Here is a 22577-nt window from a genome sequence, read left to right on the forward strand (position 1 = left end):
TGGTGGATTATATGAGTGAGATGAACAAGTTATTCCCAAGAACCAACGAAAATGGTAAGACACTCCCATATTTTTAACCTATAACACTATTTTAATGTATTTTTACACAAATATCTAATAAAAGCGACAAATTGCATCATTACCAGAGCTAATGATATCTACATTACCTATAATTATTTGATTAATAAGTTATGTCAAGTTCAGTCCAAGAAATTGAACTCTAGCTACTCTAATATAAAGACTAGAATATACAGTTGACTCGAAGGACCGACTCAATAGTTTGTTTTGTACTATCAACAGCAGCATGCTCTCAGGGCTTCAAACTTAATAGTTATATTTAACATAAACAACTGGGAAACCTTTATTGGACCTGAACATTTTATAGCATACAGTCTGGCTAAGCTCACTCTGCAGAACGAGAGCACACGTCTCCCGAGAAGTGTGGCCACAAAGCAAGGGTCTTGAGCATTCAAAAGCCCTGATAGCTGCCTACAATGCCAAACACTGTAGAGAAGCATGATCACTAGCACTAACAGAACATTGTACCTTGAACACAGCACATGTCAATAAAATATTGGGCAGAGAGAGAATAGAGTGAAGATTCTGCCACAAGGCAGATGAAACTCCTGTTCATCTCAATGCTACCCCCTAATGGGTGTACGAAGCTCCATCTTGGGAAGACATATACAACCATATAATCTGTCAGAGCCAGGAAAGTCCATCAGTTCTCCAATGCTCTCTGTCTTGGCTCTGAACTGTAATTAGTGGTGATCACAATAGATCAGTTGATGGTTGTAGTGATGAAGGGCTGCATATACCCCAAACGAAATCACCCTATTATTTATTTGTTAATAGCAGTAGAGCTCCTTGGGAAAAGTTCGTCCAGGGAAGCACTGCCACCAAGCAGAAATGTCAGTATTACTGTGTTCCAGTTTTGAAGGGTAAGGGTGCTGGTATAATTACAGTCACATGGGACTTGTCAACTTATGTCTCATGGTGACAGGCGCAGTGGCAGTGCCCCTGAGATCTTTGTGATTTAAAGCTCTGAGTGGCACTGCAATTGTCATGAACAGGCGTGTAGCTTACCATCAGGTTCGTGACTTGGTATTCCCATCACTTGATATAAAAAAAACCCTAATAATAATAACATAAACAATCTATAGTACAAATCACAGTATTCTCTTGATTGCTCAATCAAGAGGATGAGTAAATACTTTGAATTGTTTTATAGCAAGCATCATAGTGTTAAATTTCAATCCAAAGTATCAGACTTCATATGGCCTTGACTTCTATTGAAACTTAATTGTAATGCACATCATAGTAGGGAAAGAGTCCTATAGGTACTGCCCTACAGTTTTCCCATTCATTAAATGTAATTTTATTAAGGCAATTACATTTTATCCTGTCGGAGCTTTACACACCACAGGTAGCCGGCGCAACCCGCTTTACCTTAGTAGCTCTTCGGCATTAACAGGGATATTGTTGTCAAAAATGCGCAAGCAGTTTCATGTAGATCTCAAAGCTGCAACCAAATATTGATTGGTCACTGACTGCTTCTGGATAGAAATTGCCTTTTAAGAAAATCTGTTCCACCATCACACCATCTTAAAAGTGTTGAATACTCCAACATTTTCTTCATCTTTTTATTATACTAATTGAGGGAAAGAATAATGGTGGTAAGAGACACGCCTATCCATAACAACTGCAGTGCTACTCAGAGCTTTAAATCACCAACATCTGACAGGCACTGCTACTGCGCCCTGAGACATAAGTTGACAAAGGGACTTGCCTGTAATTTCACCAGCAACCTTACCCTTCAAAGCCGGAACGCAGTAATAATCACGTAACTGCTTGGCGGCAATAATAGATAAAGTGGCAGTACTTCCTTGGCTGAAACCTTTCACAAGGAGCTCTATTGCAACTAAAAACTTTCTTAAGAAAACTCACTCTTTGCCAGAGCCTACATACAACTTTTTCTTGATTAATTTTGTGTTTTTGCTCTGTTTACAGATATCCAACAAGCTTACAGTATGACAGCACAGTCACCACTCAACCAGTCACTGGTGAACCGTTCATCCAGTTCAACCGATTCTACATCACCAGAATCCTACCCGGACCTAGCAGCATTTCAACCTGAATATCGCTCAGACATTGCAAAATCGGTCTATGGTACCACCAGACCTGTATCTGATATTTCAAAACCCATCTATGACACACCAAGAACCATGTACAATTCTCCAAGAGGATGTTATGTTTCTCCCAGAGCTCTATTTGATAACCCTGGACTATCTGAAACTTCCAGACCGTGTGACATTGATAGACCAATATGTAGAACACCAAAACCGATCTGTGAAACACCTAGACAGGAACACACTTTTATAAGAAGACAACGTCCAATAATGGGAAGGAAATTCATGACAAATGCTGATAACTGTCTTGACAGTACCATTACTACTCCAATTACAACAATTCCTGAAGATATAGACTTTTCACAGTCAATTTGGCATGATGATGCTTTATTTCAACATACACCACCTAATAATTCTTTTACGGAACCCAGAAACAACATATATGAACTTTTCCCAACTGAAAATAGAGGATATGAATTCAAATCACCTGTGAAATCCACAAGTAGCATCTCACCTACATTTTCACCAAATATTTCGAATGCTTCACCCAGTCTCTTAAGCATCTCTCCAAATTTGAATCTCAGTTCTCCAATGCAGAGTTTTAATGCTTCTACTCCATGCACGAATGCTATGGCTATCCCGAAACCTCTTGGGTCTCCAGTACCCTCCACTTCATCAATGTATAGCCATGATATTCAACCAGGAAAAATGTGTACATTTTGTCGCAAGAATGGAGAAACTCCAATAGTCTACATGACTCATTGGGTCAGGGAAAGAGTGAGGAACAAGAGTATTGTAACATGTCCGATTTTGAGATCTCACATCTGTTCAACTTGTGGAGGCACAGGGGATGATGCACACACCATGTAAGTTTTTATTTTACTATAGAATATGATAGAGGTAAAAACCTCCTTAAAAATAGGTGTATGGTATTGTGGGTCCAGTTTTGAGCTTCGTGTCCCGCTGTCCAGCCAGCCCACTAGCCTACACAAGATTAGTACTTTTTTTAAATTTTTGATCATAAAAAATTTTAAGTTCTTTTTTTTAAGTTTTTGTACGTTTCGTAAACTATCATGAATATGTTTTATTTTGAAACAAAAATAACATTTACAGGCTCCCAGTCCCACTCTGATGGGAAAATATAATGGTCTTGGTCACGTTAGTGTAGGGTCAACTATGGCCTTAGAATTCTACAAAATCCTCATTAGTCAATGTGCTATTTATTGCAGCACCTACTGCCCTGTACTTCGCAGTAACAACAACGGTCTGCCTCTCCAATCCACCACTATCACCCTGAAGAATACTCGCATCAAGAGCAATGGTAGGCGACGGTACTAAAACAACGCACGAATCTTCCGCTGTAGTCTGCGCACCTGGTAAGTCTAGGGCGGGGCAAAGGTAACGCAAATAGCAAAAATGCATGCAAACCTAGTAAATGGCAGTCAGTGGTGAAGATTTACCATATATGGCAAAAGTGCATGAACATTCCCAACCAAAATCAGTTATTCTCAGCATTCATTCATTCTACTCATTTCACAATCAGGTACACGAATATCAGTAGTTTCAAACAATGTACCTCTCCATGTACTGGTCACCTATCCCGCAGCTAACAAGCTACACATTGTCTATGGTGGAAGGTTTACTACCTCAAATTACTTAAAACTAACTAATAAATAACGTAATCATAATGACTAAAGGAGAACATCCACTTAGCCACACTGAATTATCAGCACGAGAAGTTGACAATTGCCATCAGCATGTTAAGCTATTACTTAGCTTCTTTTATTTGTTTTTTATAACTTTGTGATTATACATTTTGTATGACTTATACTAATTTGTTTGATAACGTGTATGGTGATGCATTGGGCATGTCAAAAGTATACAATACTTATCTATTGTTTTTATTATATGTCTAAACTAAAGTACGAAAGGTATGTACCAAAGGTATCTATGCATGTATGAATAATGAAAGAAGATAGTCTTTTTAAAATTTTTATGTTTTTACGTACTATTGAATCTTTAAAAAAAATGCTTTTGATTCAACAGAAAACTAAAACATTCATCATGTCTGATTATTTAACAAATTATGAGACACATGTTTTTTATTTTATAGAAATTTTCTTACAATGATCACAATGACAGATGGAAATTTTATCAAGACTTTTTAATTTGACATTTTTATTTTTTAAATCATGTTTTATTTCTATCTTATTTGACAGCTGTATGCAATAATGGTTTAAAACTAATTTTATTTGACAGTTAACTATAATTATGATTAACGTGCAGTCGTCCTTCATATTTTTTTACACTTAAAAGGGGACTTTGTCAGCACTCTTCACTACCGCACCCTTTTATGTGGATACCTGTTATATAGAAGAAATAAAGATATAGAGTATTTGGCACGCTTGCACTGTATAATGATAAATAAATTAATATTGGCGATGTACTAAAAAGTACTGACATAAGGAGCTTACCCCTAATTTTGAAGATCAATGCAAACAAAGTGCTAAGTACAGTTCCTTTGCACTTCCATTATAATTTTACTGTTTATAAAAAAAGATCTACCTGTGATGGTGTATTGCACAGTTTATTTGACTACAAAATCGGAAACATTTTATCGACCAGCTACAACATCTATTTTGAAAATGTTTAATTTGACTAAAAGGCACAATTAATACAACTAAACATTTTTATTCGTGTTCTTTGATTTTACTTTTACTACCTATGCACCATGGTGTACTTTTTATTATTGGTCACAATAATTTTAATATTAAGAGATCATTTGATGTACTACGTGTTTTTTTAGACGCACGATATTAGCGCGATTGTTCTTATAACATTTTTTTAATGTAAATTACAAATTCAACTCATATATTATTTGGAATTAAAAATGTAATTTGTATTGCATTCAATGTTGTCTCTCGATGGTAAACGGTTAGGCTGAGTTGTAATCCCAAATTAAATTCAAACCGTCGGCTTTTCTGTGACTGTCGTGTCACGCATCTGAGCGTGCATTTACATTTATGTAAATAAGAACCTTTTTAGCTAAGGGACACACATTGTGTAAAGATTAAACTCTACTGCACCGCACAGAGCTATAAATAAAGAAAATAAAAAAAGAAATACCATCCATGCCACTCGATGACGAGCCAGTGGGATCCAGCCCTAATGTTCTTTGTGTTAATTAACGCACCAATGAAATAACAAAGCAGATTTCGGGACATAATTATGAATTAAAAGTTAAATAATTACTTACTTTCGAGAATATATTAAAAATGCCATTTTATGCAAAAATGCATGACTGAATTTGAGATATTATCTTTGCTAGTGTTAAGGTTGATTTGACGAATTTATAATTAATGAACGTTAGAAAATTATGATGTTTTTGTTTTGGTTTTTGTATGGTGTAATGTTTTTAGTTTAAGATGTGGTATTGGACCTTAGGTTATTTGGAATTGTCCTTTCATATTTTTTAAGTTTCTTTTATTAGCACGCTAAGTACTAACAGTATATTTCATATGCCTTTATTAATAAGCATGATTTTAATAATATAACAGTTTTAACGCATCTTATCTTTTATTTTGTCAACACATTCTTCACGGCAGGTTAGGTTAATTTAGTAAGCCTCGTCAGGTTGCAGCATTTGAAAGAACATAACGTTTGCCGCCCAACACAGGTGATTGTCTATAGCCCATAGCCAGTGAAAAAGTAACTTGTCAGATATTACATTATAGGTAATTTTATAATAGATTGTGATTAATTGAGGCTATCAACGCAAAAGTGATTTAACTCGCATTTAACTAAAAACAGTAATTTTATATAATTATTAATACAAAGATCGAACACTCAGAAAAAATTCATTCGATCCGGTCGGATTCGAACCGACGTCTTCTTGCATACCGTGTCAGACGCTATACCAACTAAGCCACGGAACGAACCAACGGACCTCACGAATTTTTCTATGTGCTTGCGTCGTGTCTTTGTACTTGGTCTTTCAACGACTTTTTAGTCGTAGCGCCATCTATGAGAAATCTATGACAGATTTATCACCCAGTTAGTACCTTTACAGCTACCAGTCCTGGTTCGAATCCGACCGGATCGAAGGAATTTTTTCTGAGTGTTCGATCTTTGTATTAATAATTATAACAAACTAGTGGAGTAATTTCACAAAAAATAATTGAATATCAATTCAATAAAAATTTAATTAGTAATTTAGGAAATGAAACTATTTTTCCGGATTTAAATCGCGTATATTTGTTTTTTCAAACAAACCGACGTTTTATATTATAAAAAGTAATTTTATATTTTGTAATTTTTTTGATGTATAAAAATACTTAATATCAATCATTCATAATGTTGTTATACAAAAAATTTTATATTTAATTATGAAATTATTTATACATAAATAAAAATAGCATCCAAATATATGTATAATAAATATGTTTATAATGCGATACTGGGTTTTCCTAGAGCAAACTATGAGTGTGTACAAAAAATTATTTACTTTAGTGTTATAATGTAATATTGCAGAAAACAGAATGAATGTACGTTACGCCACTTTTGTGCTGATAGCCTCAAATAATGTATATATACTCTTTTAAATACCATCGATATACGTGTTTCTAAATTGATCGAACACTTATTTTCACCCACAAGTGTCTAAATGCTGTATGTATTTTTACAGAAAGAGATAAATTAGGATCGGATGCCATCCCGGATCGCTTTATAATATGTAGATTAGATCAGCTCTGTTCAACATTTTCCATCAATATTTACCGAAATTGTACATACATACGCTAATCAAAGCAATCAAGATATGAATCAGCTAAACCGTTAATCTGTATAATGTGATTTGACCTTTATGTGCTGAAAATACACCGCCCATCTATTAATATGCGAAATTAAATTAATTTGCTTTTATTAATAGGTATAAGTATCTATATTAATTACTAAAACGACCAATAAAAATTTAGACCAAACGCTAATTAGTTTCTATTTAAAATGTCTGCTGCTTACGTCAAGAGCATGTCGTAATTATTATACCCTATGAATGTTTTGGTCTGTCTACAGTCGCGATAAAGTATTTGATAAGAAGGAATGTATCCTACGTAGAAAAAAATATATAGTGTACTAATAGAAAGTAACGAAGTGATATTTTGTACAATGGAAGATTGGAAATCACTGGCATCAATGCCCAAAGCCGACGAATGCAAAGTAGACACGGAAAATTTGCCAGTAATGAGAATTGCATTTCCTTGGAATGCTGAATACTGTGCAATATATGGGTTGTGAGTACTTAATTTTGCGTTTTCTTCTTAAGATCATAGAATTGTTTTTTGTGTAACATAAATACAATGACCTTAAATCTTTTAAAAGTATCATTGGGTAGCTAGAAAACTCAAAATTTGTTCTTAATTTCACCTGTTTAAACAGCTTGTTACACTAACGAAAACCTAATAATTATTGTATTTTTTCTTCAGTAGGTTACCGTAAAAATTTTAAAACAAACCCACTTGACAATACACAAGTATTATAAAAGCATATAAGATTACATAAGTACGTAAATTGTCAATTAATTATAAATACTACATTTACATAACTTTTTAAAATATTTAAACAATAATTCAAAAGTTACATGGTTACAACAAACAAACCTCATAAACGGCAACCAAAATGTCAAATTAAAAAAATGGTAATCTCGAACCCCTCCGACCAAAATTCAAAAAAACTTACTCAGCCGATCATTTCATAAAAGCATACGTAAAATGGACTAAATCGAATGTTATAAATTACCCCAGTATTGAAAAGTTACGATAATGGCTGCAAAACCTGCAATACCTGCTAATACTTCTGCAAATCCTGTTCATACTTCTGAAAAACCTGCTGATACTCCTGCAAAACCAGAGCCATTCAAATGTCATGTTAATGAGGATCCGGATGGAAACAAACCCGACTTTATTTACGGAGGGCCATTCTTCGTACCGCTTAAGAAAGAGGATCGTTTAATGGACTTGAACACTCCTACGAATGTGGCGCATTCGGGGACTTATAAAAGGTACAGTGGCCCACTGCCAGAGTTACACAAATTATCAAATATAGTAGCAGTAGAGCTCCTTGTAAAAGAGTTCGTTCTGGGAAGTCCTGCCGCCCAGCTGTAATGTGAGCATTACTGCGTTCCGAATTTGAATGATTAGGTGTTGATGGAATTACAAACACACAGAACTTTGGCAGCGGGCGCAGCGGCAGTGCCCCTCCTTTGTGTTTTAAAGCTCTAAGAGGCACAGCAGCTGTTATGGACACGTGTGTCATTTATCAACAACAATTTATCAACAACATGTTTTATTTTGCTGTTTAGAAAGTCTGAGTTTGTATAGCGTGGTGTGTATCTCAGTGTATGTAGAAAATAGTCTAACATTTGATGTAGTGTCTCTGAAATGTATTTGTGGTGTAAGACCTTTGTGATTACTCACTGCATATATTCAAGATTTGAGCTTATACTGCGTCATTAAATGGTATACTTCCCATGGCCGATCACATTTTCTATTTAGTTTCATCGTAAATATTATGAAAACGTTTCAATCATGCGGTCTAGTATGTTATTAATAGGTGTTACGTTTTTATATTAGTTTCTATGTTTATCACATTTCTAATATTAAAACTGAAGGACTTGAATCCATGGTCATAAAGTAAAATAAAAAACTGCTGAGTAACTTACCTTAAAAAATTACTTGACTTTAACTAAACACTGTACCAATGAAATAAATGACAAAAATCAAAGGTACACCTAGGGTCGTATTCCAACTCTACTCAATATTCAAGTCAGGACTTGAGTATTGCAGTGAGCACTGAAAATCATACTCAAGTCCTTGCCATTAGGGTCGTATTTCTAGTGCTTGAAATCATACTCAAGTCTGCTCAAATACTGACTTGAGCATTGAGTAGAGTAGTTCCTTACGACGACCCTTAGTGTGAACTAAGTTGGATTGATTTACAAAACAATGTTAATAAGTTTGCGATGCGGTAACCGTTATTATGTTGCAGTATTCACTTATTTGTTTAGTTATTTATTGTACAGAAAAAACAAAAACGCATTTAGAAACAAGGAAAACACAAACAGCTTATTTCTAACAGAAATTTCTTCCTGCACACCTAAATACAGGAGACCATAATTACAATAATGAGTCTGAGTGCACAACAAAACAAAAATTATGAATAAAAAAAAAACAATATCAAAAACATCAAATTATTAAAACTATATAAATACTCAATAAATATATATTTCATTCTATAATACCTATAAAACGGATTGAATAGTCAATAAGTACACATTTTGACCATTTCTTTTTTTTAACGCCAAATGGTAGTTTTAGCAAGTTTAATTTTTGTAATTTAGCAAACCAGAGAGTCAATTCACAATCTTATGATAACTCAGTTGTAACCGATTTCTTTTCATTTTTATTCACAACACCCAAATTGAACATTATACTGTCATATTTGAACGCGAAATGAAATGACGTCACACCCTTACGATTTTTTTTTATAACGCAACACACTCATAGCCCCGCACTAGGGAAAATCCTTTGTCGCGAGTGCCATGGACACACACATAGACAACTACAAATTACACGCAAACTCACATGAGAAATAAATGTGGGCCATCCAAATATTTCTCCCAGACTGGGAATCGAACCTGGGACCTCTGCGTGGCAGTCCGGCTTGGTAACCGTTCGGCCACTGAGGCAGTTATTTATGCAATTAGATTTATTAGTAGCTCGAATTCTCGACCGGCAAAGGCTACAAATGTTATTCAGGACACAGTTATTGAATTAAAATTACCGAACGTCCTATTGGTTACAAAGCAAGAATGTAATGTGGAAATTTCTTATTATTTAAATAAAATCTGGATTTTGTTCAATTTTATTAATTTATTTTAATGCAAGACTAATCATTCCTATATTCTTTTATATTATGCCTTATAAGGCCTTTAAAGTCTTAAAAATGTATGTAGAAGGGTTTAAATTTTTCTTATTATCTATTTCACCGACTAATATCCATATCATAATCTGAATTGAACATATAACTCTGAATGTTCTGAATAGCTCCATCCAATCGAATGATTTGGTTAAAATATCGAAGAGTTCTGATCCAGGATCCTGAACGGCTAGAGCAAAATCTGCTTTAAAAATACTTTTATAATGCACTGATTTGAACACAATACGAGAAATAAATTTAATGGAAGGGACTAGACAAACTTAAAATCGAAATTTATTGGATTTATCAGTTTTTGTTCTGAAGCTTGAACTTCCAATTAAAAAGCAATTTAAATATTGTTACGAAATTCTTGTCGGATATTATACACAACTACACTGTCCTCGAAGCGAAAAAAGACACATGTAACAATTTTATGAAAATGAAGTTGGTGTGTTGGAGTCAGAAAAAAAGGACCAGTCTACCTAATTTTTTTGTAGAAGTCCATTTCATTGGATATACAGCAACTTCATAAGGCATTTGATATCAATGTTCCGATTTTGGATAATTTGTCATAAATTACTATTTTTTATTTATTTATATAAGAAGTTATAAATTATTATAAAATATAATATTTATTTATTTATCTGTAGAGCTACTTGTGAAAGAGTATGTCCGGGGAAGTTTTATTATTTCTTGAATTTTTGTATTATTATTATTATTTTTGGTATCTCCAAGCGAGTGACGGGGACAAACAAATTGTGCGCCTGGTGGTGAGCGACACGCTTGTCAATGGTAGTGCCACTGCGCCCGTCACCCTGAGACATAAATTGACAACCCCATGTGCCTGTAATTTCACTAGCACCCTTACCCTTCAATACTGGGACACAGTAATGTTAACATTACTGTTCGGCGGCAGAAATAGCAAGGTGGCAGTACTATCCTGGATAAACTCTTTCACAAGGAGCTCTAGGGCGCTACTGAGCTTGATGTTCTGTTGGCTGTACAATGGCCTTCAGGTTCATTTCAAACGTGTCTCCACTGCCAATGCTTGTCGCAAGTAAATTGTCACGTATTTGCGTATATACCATTATGAAAAAAATATTGGTCATAAAAGACAATTAACCAAGACAAATTAAGTAAATAGCCACCAATTAAGGCAAATAAGTATTACATAGGAGAAATACAAAACGTTCTGTACTCACTTACGTTTTACCACCCACCAATCTTAAGTCTAAAATGGGAAAAAATAAAATAAAAACAAATATGTATAAATATAAACATGTTTAAAAAACTATAAAAAAAAAGAAAAAAAGAGACCGCCCGAACAGGGACTTGAACCCTGGACCCTTGGATTAAAAGTCCAATGCTCTACCGACTGAGCTATCCGGGCTACGAGTGCTAGTGCGAAATTACCAGTCACTTTGCATGGATCGTCTTATAATCAATTCTCGCAACGATCGATTTTAAACCTTAAGTACTTTTTTTATAGATGTAATTTTTCATTATTACAAATTTAAAGATATTTCCCAGACAGTGACGAAAGATTGTGTGACTCAATTATGATGAATAAAATAAGGAGAGGTTAGAGTAAAACGTGACGTGCAAACAATAAACGAAGAATTCTTTACTTATTAATACATATAACGATATTAATTTTCTATATCTAATTCACCATTGTAATTAGCGGATAATGTTTTAAGGCAGTCCATAATTATATGCAAATTGGTGATAAGAGGGTCAATGTACTTTTTCATCGACATTCCCCGCGGAACACATCATACAACTGGTAGTGCTGTGCGTAGTGCGGCATTTTTTTTTTGTACTTAGTGACTGGACGAGTTAGTCGTGCGCCTGGTGGTAAGCGACACGCCTGTCCATAACAGTTGCAGTGCCACTCAGTGAATAAATTTAAAATTTAAAATCCCAAAGATCTGAGGGGCACTGCCACTGCGCCCGTCACCCTGAGACATAAGTTGACAAGTTCCATGTGCTTGAAATTTCACCAGCACCCTTACCCTTCAAAACCGGAACGCAGTAATGCTCACATGCACACAAGGAGCACTACTGCTACTAGATTACCGATCTTATTGCCTGAGCATAAAGACTATTTAACCTTAAGTTGATTCCGCGTTAACAAGTTGGTAGGTATTATATCATAGAACAAACCCTCTCTTTTTCATTTTATTTGGATAATAATTAGATTTAAGCTTGTTTTTTGTTTGCAGGAAGAAATTTCTTACAGAAATAAGCAGTACCTATTGTTTTAATTTCCTTTTATTAAATATAATCTGTGCAATAAATAATACAATAAAAAAATAAAAAGCTCGGGCGACAAGGCTTACTTGCTGCTACGCTTTCGCGCCATTTTTTAAAATTTTTGTCACGTGTGCCCTGTTTTGTCACAGCGGAACATCTTTAAATATGTTGGGGACAGCGGGACACGAAGCTTAAAAGCGGGACTGTCCCGCTCAAAGCGGACGTATGGTCACGTAAACTATGGCCCAAATCCTCGCCAGAGAAGGGAACATAGAAGGATGATGATGAATTAATGTATTTTTTTGTTTCAGGAGCTACGCATACCATTGTTTGAAAGAACGATTGCCAATTATTTTAACCAAAGTCATAGATTATGTTAACAGAACAAAGCCTGGGGTAAGATTGTTTTTCGCATAGATTCAAATAGATATACCTAGGCGTCATTAAAAGGGAAGCTTTCTTAGAAACTTTATTGCACCTGTTTCTGCCGCCAAGCAATAAAGTGAGCTTAATGCGTTCCGGTTTTGAAAGGTAAGAGTGCTGGTGAAATTACAGGCACATGGGACTTGTCTACTTATGTCTCAGCGTGACGATGGGCGTATAGTGGCAGTGCCCCTCAAATCTTTGTGATTTAAAGCTCTGAGTGGCACTGCAACCGGACGTAGTTAAGCAAAAAGGATCCAATCCACAAAATTATCAAAAAATGAGTTATATGTACCAAACGGTTCCTAAAGTCTAACCTCTTATATCAGCAAAAATGTCCAACATATAAACATAAATAAATATCGCTGGAGTTACATGACATTATTAGTTTTGAAAATAAATGTAAGTATCACAATAAAAAACTGATATGTATGAAATTTGAAACCAGTAAACACAAAGTTAAAAAAAACTAGATCTGTCGCCTAAGATAATTTTGTGGTCAAAGGTCGCCATGTTAAGTCTATAAAAATAATATTCAATTGAAAATACAAATATACAGGGTGCAATCGTTAAGTGTCCCCAGACGATCATTCCGCAAATAAAAGAGATATCAAAAACTGATATTGAAACTACGTTAACTAGTGAGTAAAAGGACACCTAGAACTTTATTTAAATAAATCTAGAAATACCAAAAATTTTAACATCAAACCCATGCATTTAATACTACATTTGCAGAATTAAAAATAAACATCACTTTGTGTTTTTATTTGTAAAAATATAGTATTATTACTTTTTTATGGTATGAAGTGACGGGACGACACGCCTACGCTACACGCCTGTCCATAACAGTTGCAGTGCCACTCAGAGCTTTAAATAGCAATTATCTTAAGCGCATTGCCATTGCGCTTGTTACACTGAGACATAAGTTGACGAGTCCCACGTGCCTGTAATTTCACCAGCACTGGAACGCAGTAATGCTCACATTACAGCTTGTCGGCAGAAATACGAATTCTTCCACAAGGAGCTCTACTGCTACTAAATCTTAAAAAAAACTTTATTCATAACAATTTTGTTATCAGATTACAGCTTGAAACGAGTTCTGTAAACATTTATTATAGTGACAAACAGGAAACTACCATTTAAAATGCGTTTTTTGTGCCCGGTTTTATCGATGCCTTACTTGCTCAAACTCGTATCTTATAAAGAGTGATTATTCCGGAGATGGCAAATCTTTATATTTATTTTAATTATTTCTTATCAAGAGTTGTTAATATGTATGCATTACTTTAAGAATAGGTTAGGCCAGTGTGTGAATATGAAGGAAATATGTGAAATCAGCCTGCAAAACTTGTACACTATAGTAACTTTGTGCGATACGAGTTTGAGAAACGCGACGTTATCCAATTTGTTTACATTTTGGATATCTAATTGATTCATACTATAACAAGCAATTTTTCTAATTTTAGGCAGAATCGCAAAATTATATCAGCAATGTAAGCAAGTTGAAATATGATCTAACCACGAATAAAACCTTCGAACATTTCACTGCTAAAAATGAAGAGACGGAAAAGTGGAACAGGTGGATAGATGAGCTTCAATACAGCACATATTTTACCAATAGTTTTCTTTGGACAGAGTGTTATGTCTATAGGAAGTTGCAGGAACAGTGCGAATTGTAGTAAGTAATTGTATACACAGCATTATAAAATAAGTATTAGATACGATTATTGATATAAAGATCAAACAAACACAACGAAAAATTAAATTCTATCCGGCTGAACTGTGCTATTGCCACCTATGAGAAATCTAAGAGAAATTTGAACAATTTAGTGAAGAAAAATTTTCATACATTTCTCGCAGATGGTGCTACGGCAAAAAAGTCGTTAACCTTTCCATGGACAGTACTTTAATAGTACCGCACACAAAAATGGCAGTACTTTTCTTACCGTAGTGCTTAGATTGATTCAATATAAAATGTCCAACTTATGTATGTAAAACGTACAACTACAAAGGAAGCACTTGGACTGTTAAGCCCGTAGATGTTTCTTTTCCTTTAGGGCTGTTGGACCCATTGCTTGGTTCCACTAGTGGGTTCAGTAGGATTCAATTACTCTTGTCCCCATTTAGATGGTGGAACCAACGATCGTAGCTGTAACGTGTAAATACTTGGGCTCGTGGCCCCACTAACATTTTTTTAACAAAAACTTTAAAAATCAATGATAAAATGTAGACAAGAATAATAATAAAGAGTTTTGATTATTATGTATTTGTTAGATTAGGTATCCCGTATTATCATATTGTAATATTTAATTTTACGGTACACGCTGGTGCTGTCCATGAACGTGTTAGATTAAGTAAATATAGCTGAAAAAAATATTTCAACGAAGGTATTTTGGTTTTTAACGGCTTTTTTGCCGTAGTGCTACCTCTGAGAAAACTGTGGAAGTTTTTTCTTCACTTAACCATGTGCGTTTACAGCTACCAGGAGCTGACTAGAGATGTCGCTTTATTAATTTGCAATATTTACTTATATGTTTTTTGTGAAGGTTTATGAATGTTTTATTTGTAGTGGTTATTACTAGAGCTGTTGTTACCTTGCTCAAATTACAGCCCGTCACTAGCAAACTTTGATCCGTTTCAAGAGCAAAAGATCTCCGCTGTAACATCAGGCTTAGAACCTATGTGTATAGTAGCAGAGAAGATGCCAGACATGCTCAACAATACCGACGAGGAGCAGCAAAAATTGGATTTTATAACACTGTTGAAGGTACGCGTAAAAAGTCTTTCTTTTGCTCAATTTACATTTTCGCTAGCCAAAAAACAGGTTGCGTATCTTCCGTTGAATTCTCGCGCAGTCTCGAGATTCTTGCAGCTACCGTTTCGTATCTTTAAAAGTAAGTGAGCAGTACTTTTTTTAATAATATCAAGTGACGGAACGAACAAGGCGTGCGCCTGTTGGTAAGCTACATGCCTCCATAACAATTGCAGTGCCAGAGCTTTAAATCGCAAAGATCTGAGGGGCACTGCCACTGCGCCCGTCACCCTGAGATATAAGTTGAACAAGTCCTATGTGCCTGTCATTTATTCAGCACCCTCACCCTTCAAAACCGGAACACAGTAATGCAGACATTACTGCCTGGCGGCAGAAATAGGTAAGGTGGCAGTACTTCCCTGGACGAACTCTTTCACAAGGAGCTCTACTGCTACTAAAAAATTTAAAAAAATACGAATTTTTTTGTTGGAAAAAAGGTACCTCAGTGTTGGTCCCATTTAAATTTGAAGAAAATATTCCACCTCTAAGGGTAGCAATTCATCCCCTGAATCCGGTTTCGCGCACTTTCCAGTAACTGATTTCAATAAAACTTTACAAATAGATGTACTTCCACTAACTTTTCAGATCGGTTTTTTTTATAATCTCGTAGACTCGGCCGTAAATTATAGATAGGAGCAGCTGAGCGATATTGCGTTCTAAGCATGGTAGGTTAAAGGTATGGCCTTTGTGTAAACACAAGAGCATTATAGTTGATAAATGCTATCGATATAGATCATGTTTAATTTTATTGCAATAGTGAAAGTAAGAACCGAAATAAAAATAGTTTATTTGTTAAATACATACTATATAAATTAAGTATGTAAAGTTACATTATTAACCTAAAACTAGTAAAGTCACGAAGGCATGCGACATTAATAACTGTTCCTTAGAACAGAAGTATTAATTTTGTTTTAGGTCCTGGGATTTTAAAAAACATTTTAATACATTATTGATAACAATGGTATTAAAATAAAAAGGATACGATGTTTAAACTAAAGCAGACAATAAACTACCCATAGAGTACCGCACCGACCCTGCGCCTTTAGTAACTATGTTTTATCAATAACGGTATTTATGCCTCAACACTAAGCAAGTGGGAGAGAGAGAGCGCAATATCACAGTCCCGTAGATAATTTATAGCGAGTAAATAATCTTCCTATAGTTTGTACGTTACACAAATCACTTAAGTTCATTCATTTCGCGGCATTGTAAATTAAACCCAAGGGTTTTTGCCTGCAGGTATTGGCGGCGGTTAATAACTGCCGATTCGATTTATCGATTATATCTTTATGGAGAAATAATCCGTTTTAAGCATCAAGTAGGTGGTTGGGGTAATTTATTTATTCTATCTTCATTTTTGATGAAGATAGAATAAATAAATTACTAATATAATGTAAGTTTTACTTAAAATTACAATTGCAACTAATATTGTTTGTTTCTGGTATATTATAACAAATAATTCTTTTTGAGACCTGGCTAAGAGACTAGTTAAAAATAGTATATATTGGTATTGGTGCAACGGGCTGGTTTCCGCAACTCGACGTCGAGGCGCCTATTTTGCGTGTGGTATATATATAATATAGATTCAGAGGAGATTCATGTGGCATCTTTCCTATCTGACTCACAAAGGTAAAGAGCTGCCCTCTTATGAGAAACGCCTTTCGTATTTTAATTTAATGAGTTTACGGAATAGAAGATTGCTACTAGACCACATGTTCTTACGCAAGATTGTGAATGGAGCCGTGGACTGCCCTTTTCTGTTGGGACTGGTGAACTTCAACGTCCCCTATAAGCTGCCTCGCTTGAGTAGATACGTACTATTTTCAGTTAAGGGTAGTAGAAGCAACCTGGGTCACCACGCCAACATGAATCGACTTCCAAGACAATATAACCTCCTGCAGAAGCAGGGTGATTGTGTCATCGACATTTTTTCGAATAGTCCTGCGCGATTTAAGCGCACAATCAAGGCTGCTCTCACGTCTGCGTTCAATGTAGTTTCACATAAATTTTATTTGTGTGTATTTTGAAAATATTTTTAATTAGATTATCTTGTTTTTAATAGTTACTTTTTTTAATAATAATATTGTATTGTATTAAATGTACTTATTTATATTATGTCAGTTATGGCTTATTTTGGGTTTTTTTTAAAAATTTCTTTAGATCAACTAGTTTACTTTTTTATGTTGTGTCCACATTTGCAGGCCGTGGCAACCTTTAATTGAGGCAGAATTTAGTATAAGTCTCTGTATCAATATTTCAACTTTGTTATATTTAATTCATGTCTTGTTGGTTGTCCTAAAATAAATAAATAAATAAATAAAGTATGACTGCAACGTAAAAATTTGAAATGTCACAGTACCCATTCTATGTGAAATGGACTGTAACAACCTCGCAGGACTATATTACTAATATAATCCGACCTTTATACAAAACATAATAAATTTATCAAAACTAAACTTTCAAGTTTTCTTGTATTATCTGACATTTTTAAATATCTATTTATTAGTAAGTTCAAACGTACAGGCGTCCTCCCCGACAACCCCTAAACCCGCCCCTGCGTTGTGCATCGGTCTGGTATTCACACTAGCGCTTTCTTTTGTTACCGCACAAAGTTATCACCGTTTCGAGCGATCTATTTAAATATTCTTATTTTTATACGAAAGCTGTGGGAGGCCTTCTCAACTTATGTCTCACGGTGAGGGGCGCAGTTGAAGTGCCTCTCCAATATTTGTGATCGTCAAGTTCTGACTGACACTGCAACTGTTTTGGACAAGAGTATCGATTGCCAGGCGCACGACTTGTCCATCCCTTGGTGTCTAAAAAAAAGTACAATCAGATAAATTATTGAAAGTTTTGAAACAAATACTAATACAGTCCTCTGCTGTTGTTAGTATTTCATATATATGTCAAAATATGTTTCCTGGGCCCGTATAATCCTACTTTAGAAGGGACGTGCCGGATCAAACGCAAGCCGCACTTTGACTACTGTGTGCTAGGGGATAAGAAGACGAATACTGTTTGTTTAGAGTGTGTTTTTTCTTTTTTAGTTATGCCTATGGGCGAATAAATGCGACATGGCACTCACTCTGGGTGAGCCCGTAAACCTTATAGGCGCAGACGAGGAGACTATGGCCAAAAAGGCCATCGATCCTTTTCAGATGATCATAGATTTAAAGGACAAGGTAATTGTATGATTATTAAAATTTTGGACCAGTAACTCAAGAAGACTGCCAATCGCCATGCTGCAGATCGTAACTCCATCATGGAAATAGTTTATATTATGGCCGTGGATATCAATTAATTCCTCTTTAATGCTTTCAACTGCCTCCGTGGCCGAACGGTTATGCTGGACTGCGCCGCAGAGGTCCCAGGTTGGACTTCCGGGCTGGGAGAAATATTTGTATGGCCTACACTTATTTGTCTCGTGAGTTTGAGTGTAGCTTGTGGTTGTCTATATGTGTGTCGATGGCACCCGCGACACAGGGATTCCCTAGTATGTTGAGTGTGTGCGTTGGTACTTGGTACTTGGTGCAACGGGCGTGTGTGCGTTATTATTATTATTATTATATGAAATAAAAGTAGTCAGTTTTTTCTTGTAATATTTCTTCATTCAAATATTAACCATGAGCTAAAATTATTTTGTAAATTCCTAATATGGGTAGATGGCGTAAAAATCTGTGCAATAAGCGCCATCTATTTCATTTGTTTGTTATCACTAGAAATTTGAGTAGATTGATAAATTGCAGCTCGTCAATGTAAAACAAATTAGTTACAAAAATAGCTATTTCGTTCTCGTCGCGACATCTGGAGTATCTAAGTACTAAATACTCGAATACGCTTTCTTGTGGTTACCTATTATAGTATATAGTAGTCCGAAATGATATTTTCCAGAAGTACCGTTTGCTCGAATTTTCATAACCTCGAAATTAATTTTGAGAGGAAAATGTTTTTCTTTTGAACCTAACCTAACCGAACCTAATCGTGTCTTTGCGATAAACGTCTAACATATCCTGAAAGAACAACGGTTTCGTTATAACCGAATTATATATATATTTCAGTGTAATGAAAATTGGAACAAACGTCGTTTCGGAAAAAAAAATTCGAGTTTGTGATAGGTTACCCTTTCTTGTATCGCGATTAGCAGTCCTCTTGAGTCTTGGTCCATGATCACAATGTAAAGAAAGAATGTATATAATATTTATTTATATTTCTTTTTCTCTATTTTACACACACTCGTACACATAATAATAATAAATTATTATATACTCAGAACTTCAGTTTTGTAATGGTTTTTATTTTGTATATTTAAAATTTCACACCCTTTTTTCAGTTATCAATAGATAATAGTGCCAAGGCGTACCAGAATTTGAAATCGAAAGTTCCCAAAACCAGAGCGAAAATGGAAAAAGTAAGTACTTTATTGTTACCGCTTACCTTTGCCGCGGCCAGCCTCCATGGTTGACCTGCTGACTGACTGGCTACAAAGACAGACTGACTGCCCATAGGTTTCCAAAGTTTTTGGCTCACCGCCCACTCAGACAATATTATAAAATTTCAACGCCTACCACCACAAAAATCACAAAGAATTGTTGAAAAATTTACATTTTCAAAATTCAAATTCAAAAAATTGTAGCGTAGTTTATACATAGATAATTCGGGGTGTTTTTTTTCAAATGCGGTAGCCCCCTTGGATAGCATTGACGCCCCCCAATTGCTTCCAACGCCCCTACCGCTCCTGTAGGACTCTGTCGGTAGGGACTACTGCGGGAAACTATGGATTACTGTGACCGAAATTCAAAATACGACCGACTTTTTTCCGTTCCACTGTTGGACACTGGCCGCCTCTCACAATGAGAGAGCTTGGAGGACTGGTAACTTCACACACATTGCTTTGCAGATAAATTTCAATTCATTTATTTCGCACATGTATCCCCGGATCCGAACCCACAATCCTCTGCTTGAGAGGCGGTTAGACCACCACGGCTACAAATGATTATGTTTATATTTACGACGTCAATCGGTTTACAGGCTGCCGCGAAACCTTTTAAACAAAAGTGCAGTTGTGAAAGAATGGCCAGATTACAAGGATGGAAAATACACACTCCACCGGTTACTAGAATTTACTTTTATTTTTATAATGATGTAGTAGTTTAATATAGAGCTCGAAGTGATAATTATCGTGTCAATTATCATTGATAATGATTTTGAATATCATCGATATCAAAATAATTATCAATGCTATTGATAATTATTTTGATAATTATCATTGATATTTATTAAATTAATTCCATCCAAAACGTGTCAAATGTCAATATAAAAAAATTCCAAACCAAATCGTTTTCCCAAACATTTTCCTTCGTATTTATTTAGTTTTTTCACTGGTTGTCTTGTTAGTCAAAAATTAAAGACACAACTTTGATTCAGTATGGATAATTATCGAATATGTATCGGATAATTGTCCAAGAAAATAAATACCTGATAATTTCGAACCCTGGTTTAACATACAGCTGCCGTATTGTCTACCTAACATTGTATTCATATGAGTTGCATTTGGACAACATCGGCTTGCAGCAATAATCGTTTATTTAATTGTTTTTCCTTACTCTGTTCGATGGGCTCAACGTACACATTGACATACTCGGTTGACCCGTAGTAGATGCAGTTAACTTTCAATTTGTACCCTTTATTGTTTACAGAATGATGTCAGTACATATTATTATTATTAGCAATTTTCCATACCTAATCTTAAATTTTTTTACACTTGAATTACAAGAAATATATATTGTTCATAAATATACATTCTCGTTTCAATTTCTTGCTTAACCAATTTGCTAGCTAAGTTACTATTTTATACATTTCGCGATATCCAATATACATAATATGCATTAGTCACTAGCTCTGTTCCTACAAATTGCTTCATTTCAACCTAAAGTTGCCTGGAAGAGATTACTACTTAGCAATAATGTCACCTGTTATACCTTGTCCTTGTAGACAGTAACGTGTATTGTGTAAAATTATCTGTTTTTACGACCAGGAAGAACCAGAACCTCCACCCCCGCCACCGCCCCCTTTGGAGGGAGAAGAGATGGTGTTGCCCCCCAAGATCCCTTGTCCCGCCAAGCTCATCGTGCCGAGCCGGATCGTTTACGGTTAGTATCATCACAGAATATCATCATTACCATCTTCACGATGAGATTCGCTTCGTTAATTTCTTGCCTCGGTACTCATTGTACAGGGAATATCCTAGTTTAAGATCGGGCCCCCAAGTATATTAATTTTCTTGAAACCATTACTCACAAGTGACAAGATGAACAAAACGTGGACCTGGTGGTAAGCGACACGCCTGTCCATAACAGTTGCAGTGACAATAAGAATTTTTAATCGCAAAGATCTTAGGGGCACTGCCACTGCGCCCGTCACCATGCGACAAGTTGACAAGTCCCATGTGTCTGTAATTTCACCTGCACCCTTACCCTTCCAACCAGAACGTAGTAATGCTCACATTACTGCTTGGCGGCTGAAATAGGTAAGGTGGCAGTTCCCTGGACGAACTCTTCCACAAGGAGTTCTTACAAAATCCGGTCATTCACACTCTATCAACACGCAACTGAGGTTATTTAAAAATAGCAGACTAGGGGCCCAGGTAATTGGTAATAATAAATAATGTACTAGTTAGCGTATGGTATAATACCACTGCTGTACACGGACCTCCTCTCATAATGGACCCTCCCTTTGTGGGATAAAGCCTGGTGCACAGAAAGGATTTTTTTTGTGTTCTTCGATCTTTGTGTGAATAATAATAACAAACTAGTGGAATATTTTCACAAAATAATTATATCGGCCTGTTAATACAACTGTGTTTTACCTCAAAAATTGTATTTTTTCAAAATCGATGAAAAACGAATTAGTCACTTCCCGTGAAAGATCATTAAATCTTAAACGAATTAGTCACTTCCCGTGAAAGATCATTAAATCTTATGTGTAAG

General features: G+C 35.4%; 2 protein-coding genes and 1 non-coding gene across 4 annotated transcripts in view; 2 read left to right on the forward strand and 1 right to left on the reverse strand.

Annotated features, from left to right (window-relative positions):
- Nucleotides 1-2030: 2030 nt before the first annotated feature.
- Nucleotides 2031-3706, forward strand: LOC113228747. The gene is made up of 2 exons (XM_026462111.1): nt 2031-2995; nt 3359-3706. The coding sequence occupies exons 1-2, from the start codon at nt 2031-2033 to the stop codon at nt 3465-3467; spliced, it is 1074 nt and encodes a 357-aa protein (XP_026317896.1). The 3' UTR covers nt 3468-3706.
- Nucleotides 3707-7320: 3614 nt separating this feature from the next.
- Nucleotides 7321-22577, forward strand: part of LOC113228762 (protein-glutamate O-methyltransferase-like) — a 24534-nt gene continuing 9277 nt past the window's right edge. The window contains exons 1-9 of one of the 2 annotated variants that reach the window (XM_026462133.1): nt 7321-7417; nt 7928-8184; nt 12668-12752; nt 14246-14457; nt 15390-15546; nt 18639-18773; nt 19922-19999; nt 20620-20700; nt 21626-21740. In XM_026462133.1, coding sequence (XP_026317918.1) covers nt 7946-8184; nt 12668-12752; nt 14246-14457; nt 15390-15546; nt 18639-18773; nt 19922-19999; nt 20620-20700; nt 21626-21740 — 1102 coding nt within the window. In that variant the 5' untranslated portion in view covers nt 7321-7417; nt 7928-7945. Of the gene's footprint in view, nt 7418-7830; nt 8185-12667; nt 12753-14245; nt 14458-15389; nt 15547-18638; nt 18774-19921; nt 20000-20619; nt 20701-21625; nt 21741-22577 lie in introns of those variants that run through there. The other variant, XM_026462134.1, reaches the window with a different exon arrangement.
- Trnak-uuu lies at nt 11418-11490 on the reverse strand. Its single transcript has one exon. It is a non-coding gene; the product is annotated as a tRNA-Lys (tRNA).

This window comes from Hyposmocoma kahamanoa, unplaced genomic scaffold (assembly GCF_003589595.1).
Source record: "Hyposmocoma kahamanoa isolate Upper Pololo Valley unplaced genomic scaffold, ASM358959v1 240, whole genome shotgun sequence".
NCBI lineage: Eukaryota > Metazoa > Arthropoda > Insecta > Lepidoptera > Cosmopterigidae > Hyposmocoma > Hyposmocoma kahamanoa.

Coding starts and splice junctions, on each gene's coding strand:
- LOC113228747 (XM_026462111.1), top strand. CDS start 2,031: ATGACAGCACAGTCACCACTCAACCAGTCACTGGTGAACCGTTCATCC. Junction 2,996..3,358: donor GGGGATGATGCACACACCAT/GTAAGTTTTTAT, acceptor TATTTATTGCAG/CACCTACTGCCCTGTACTTC.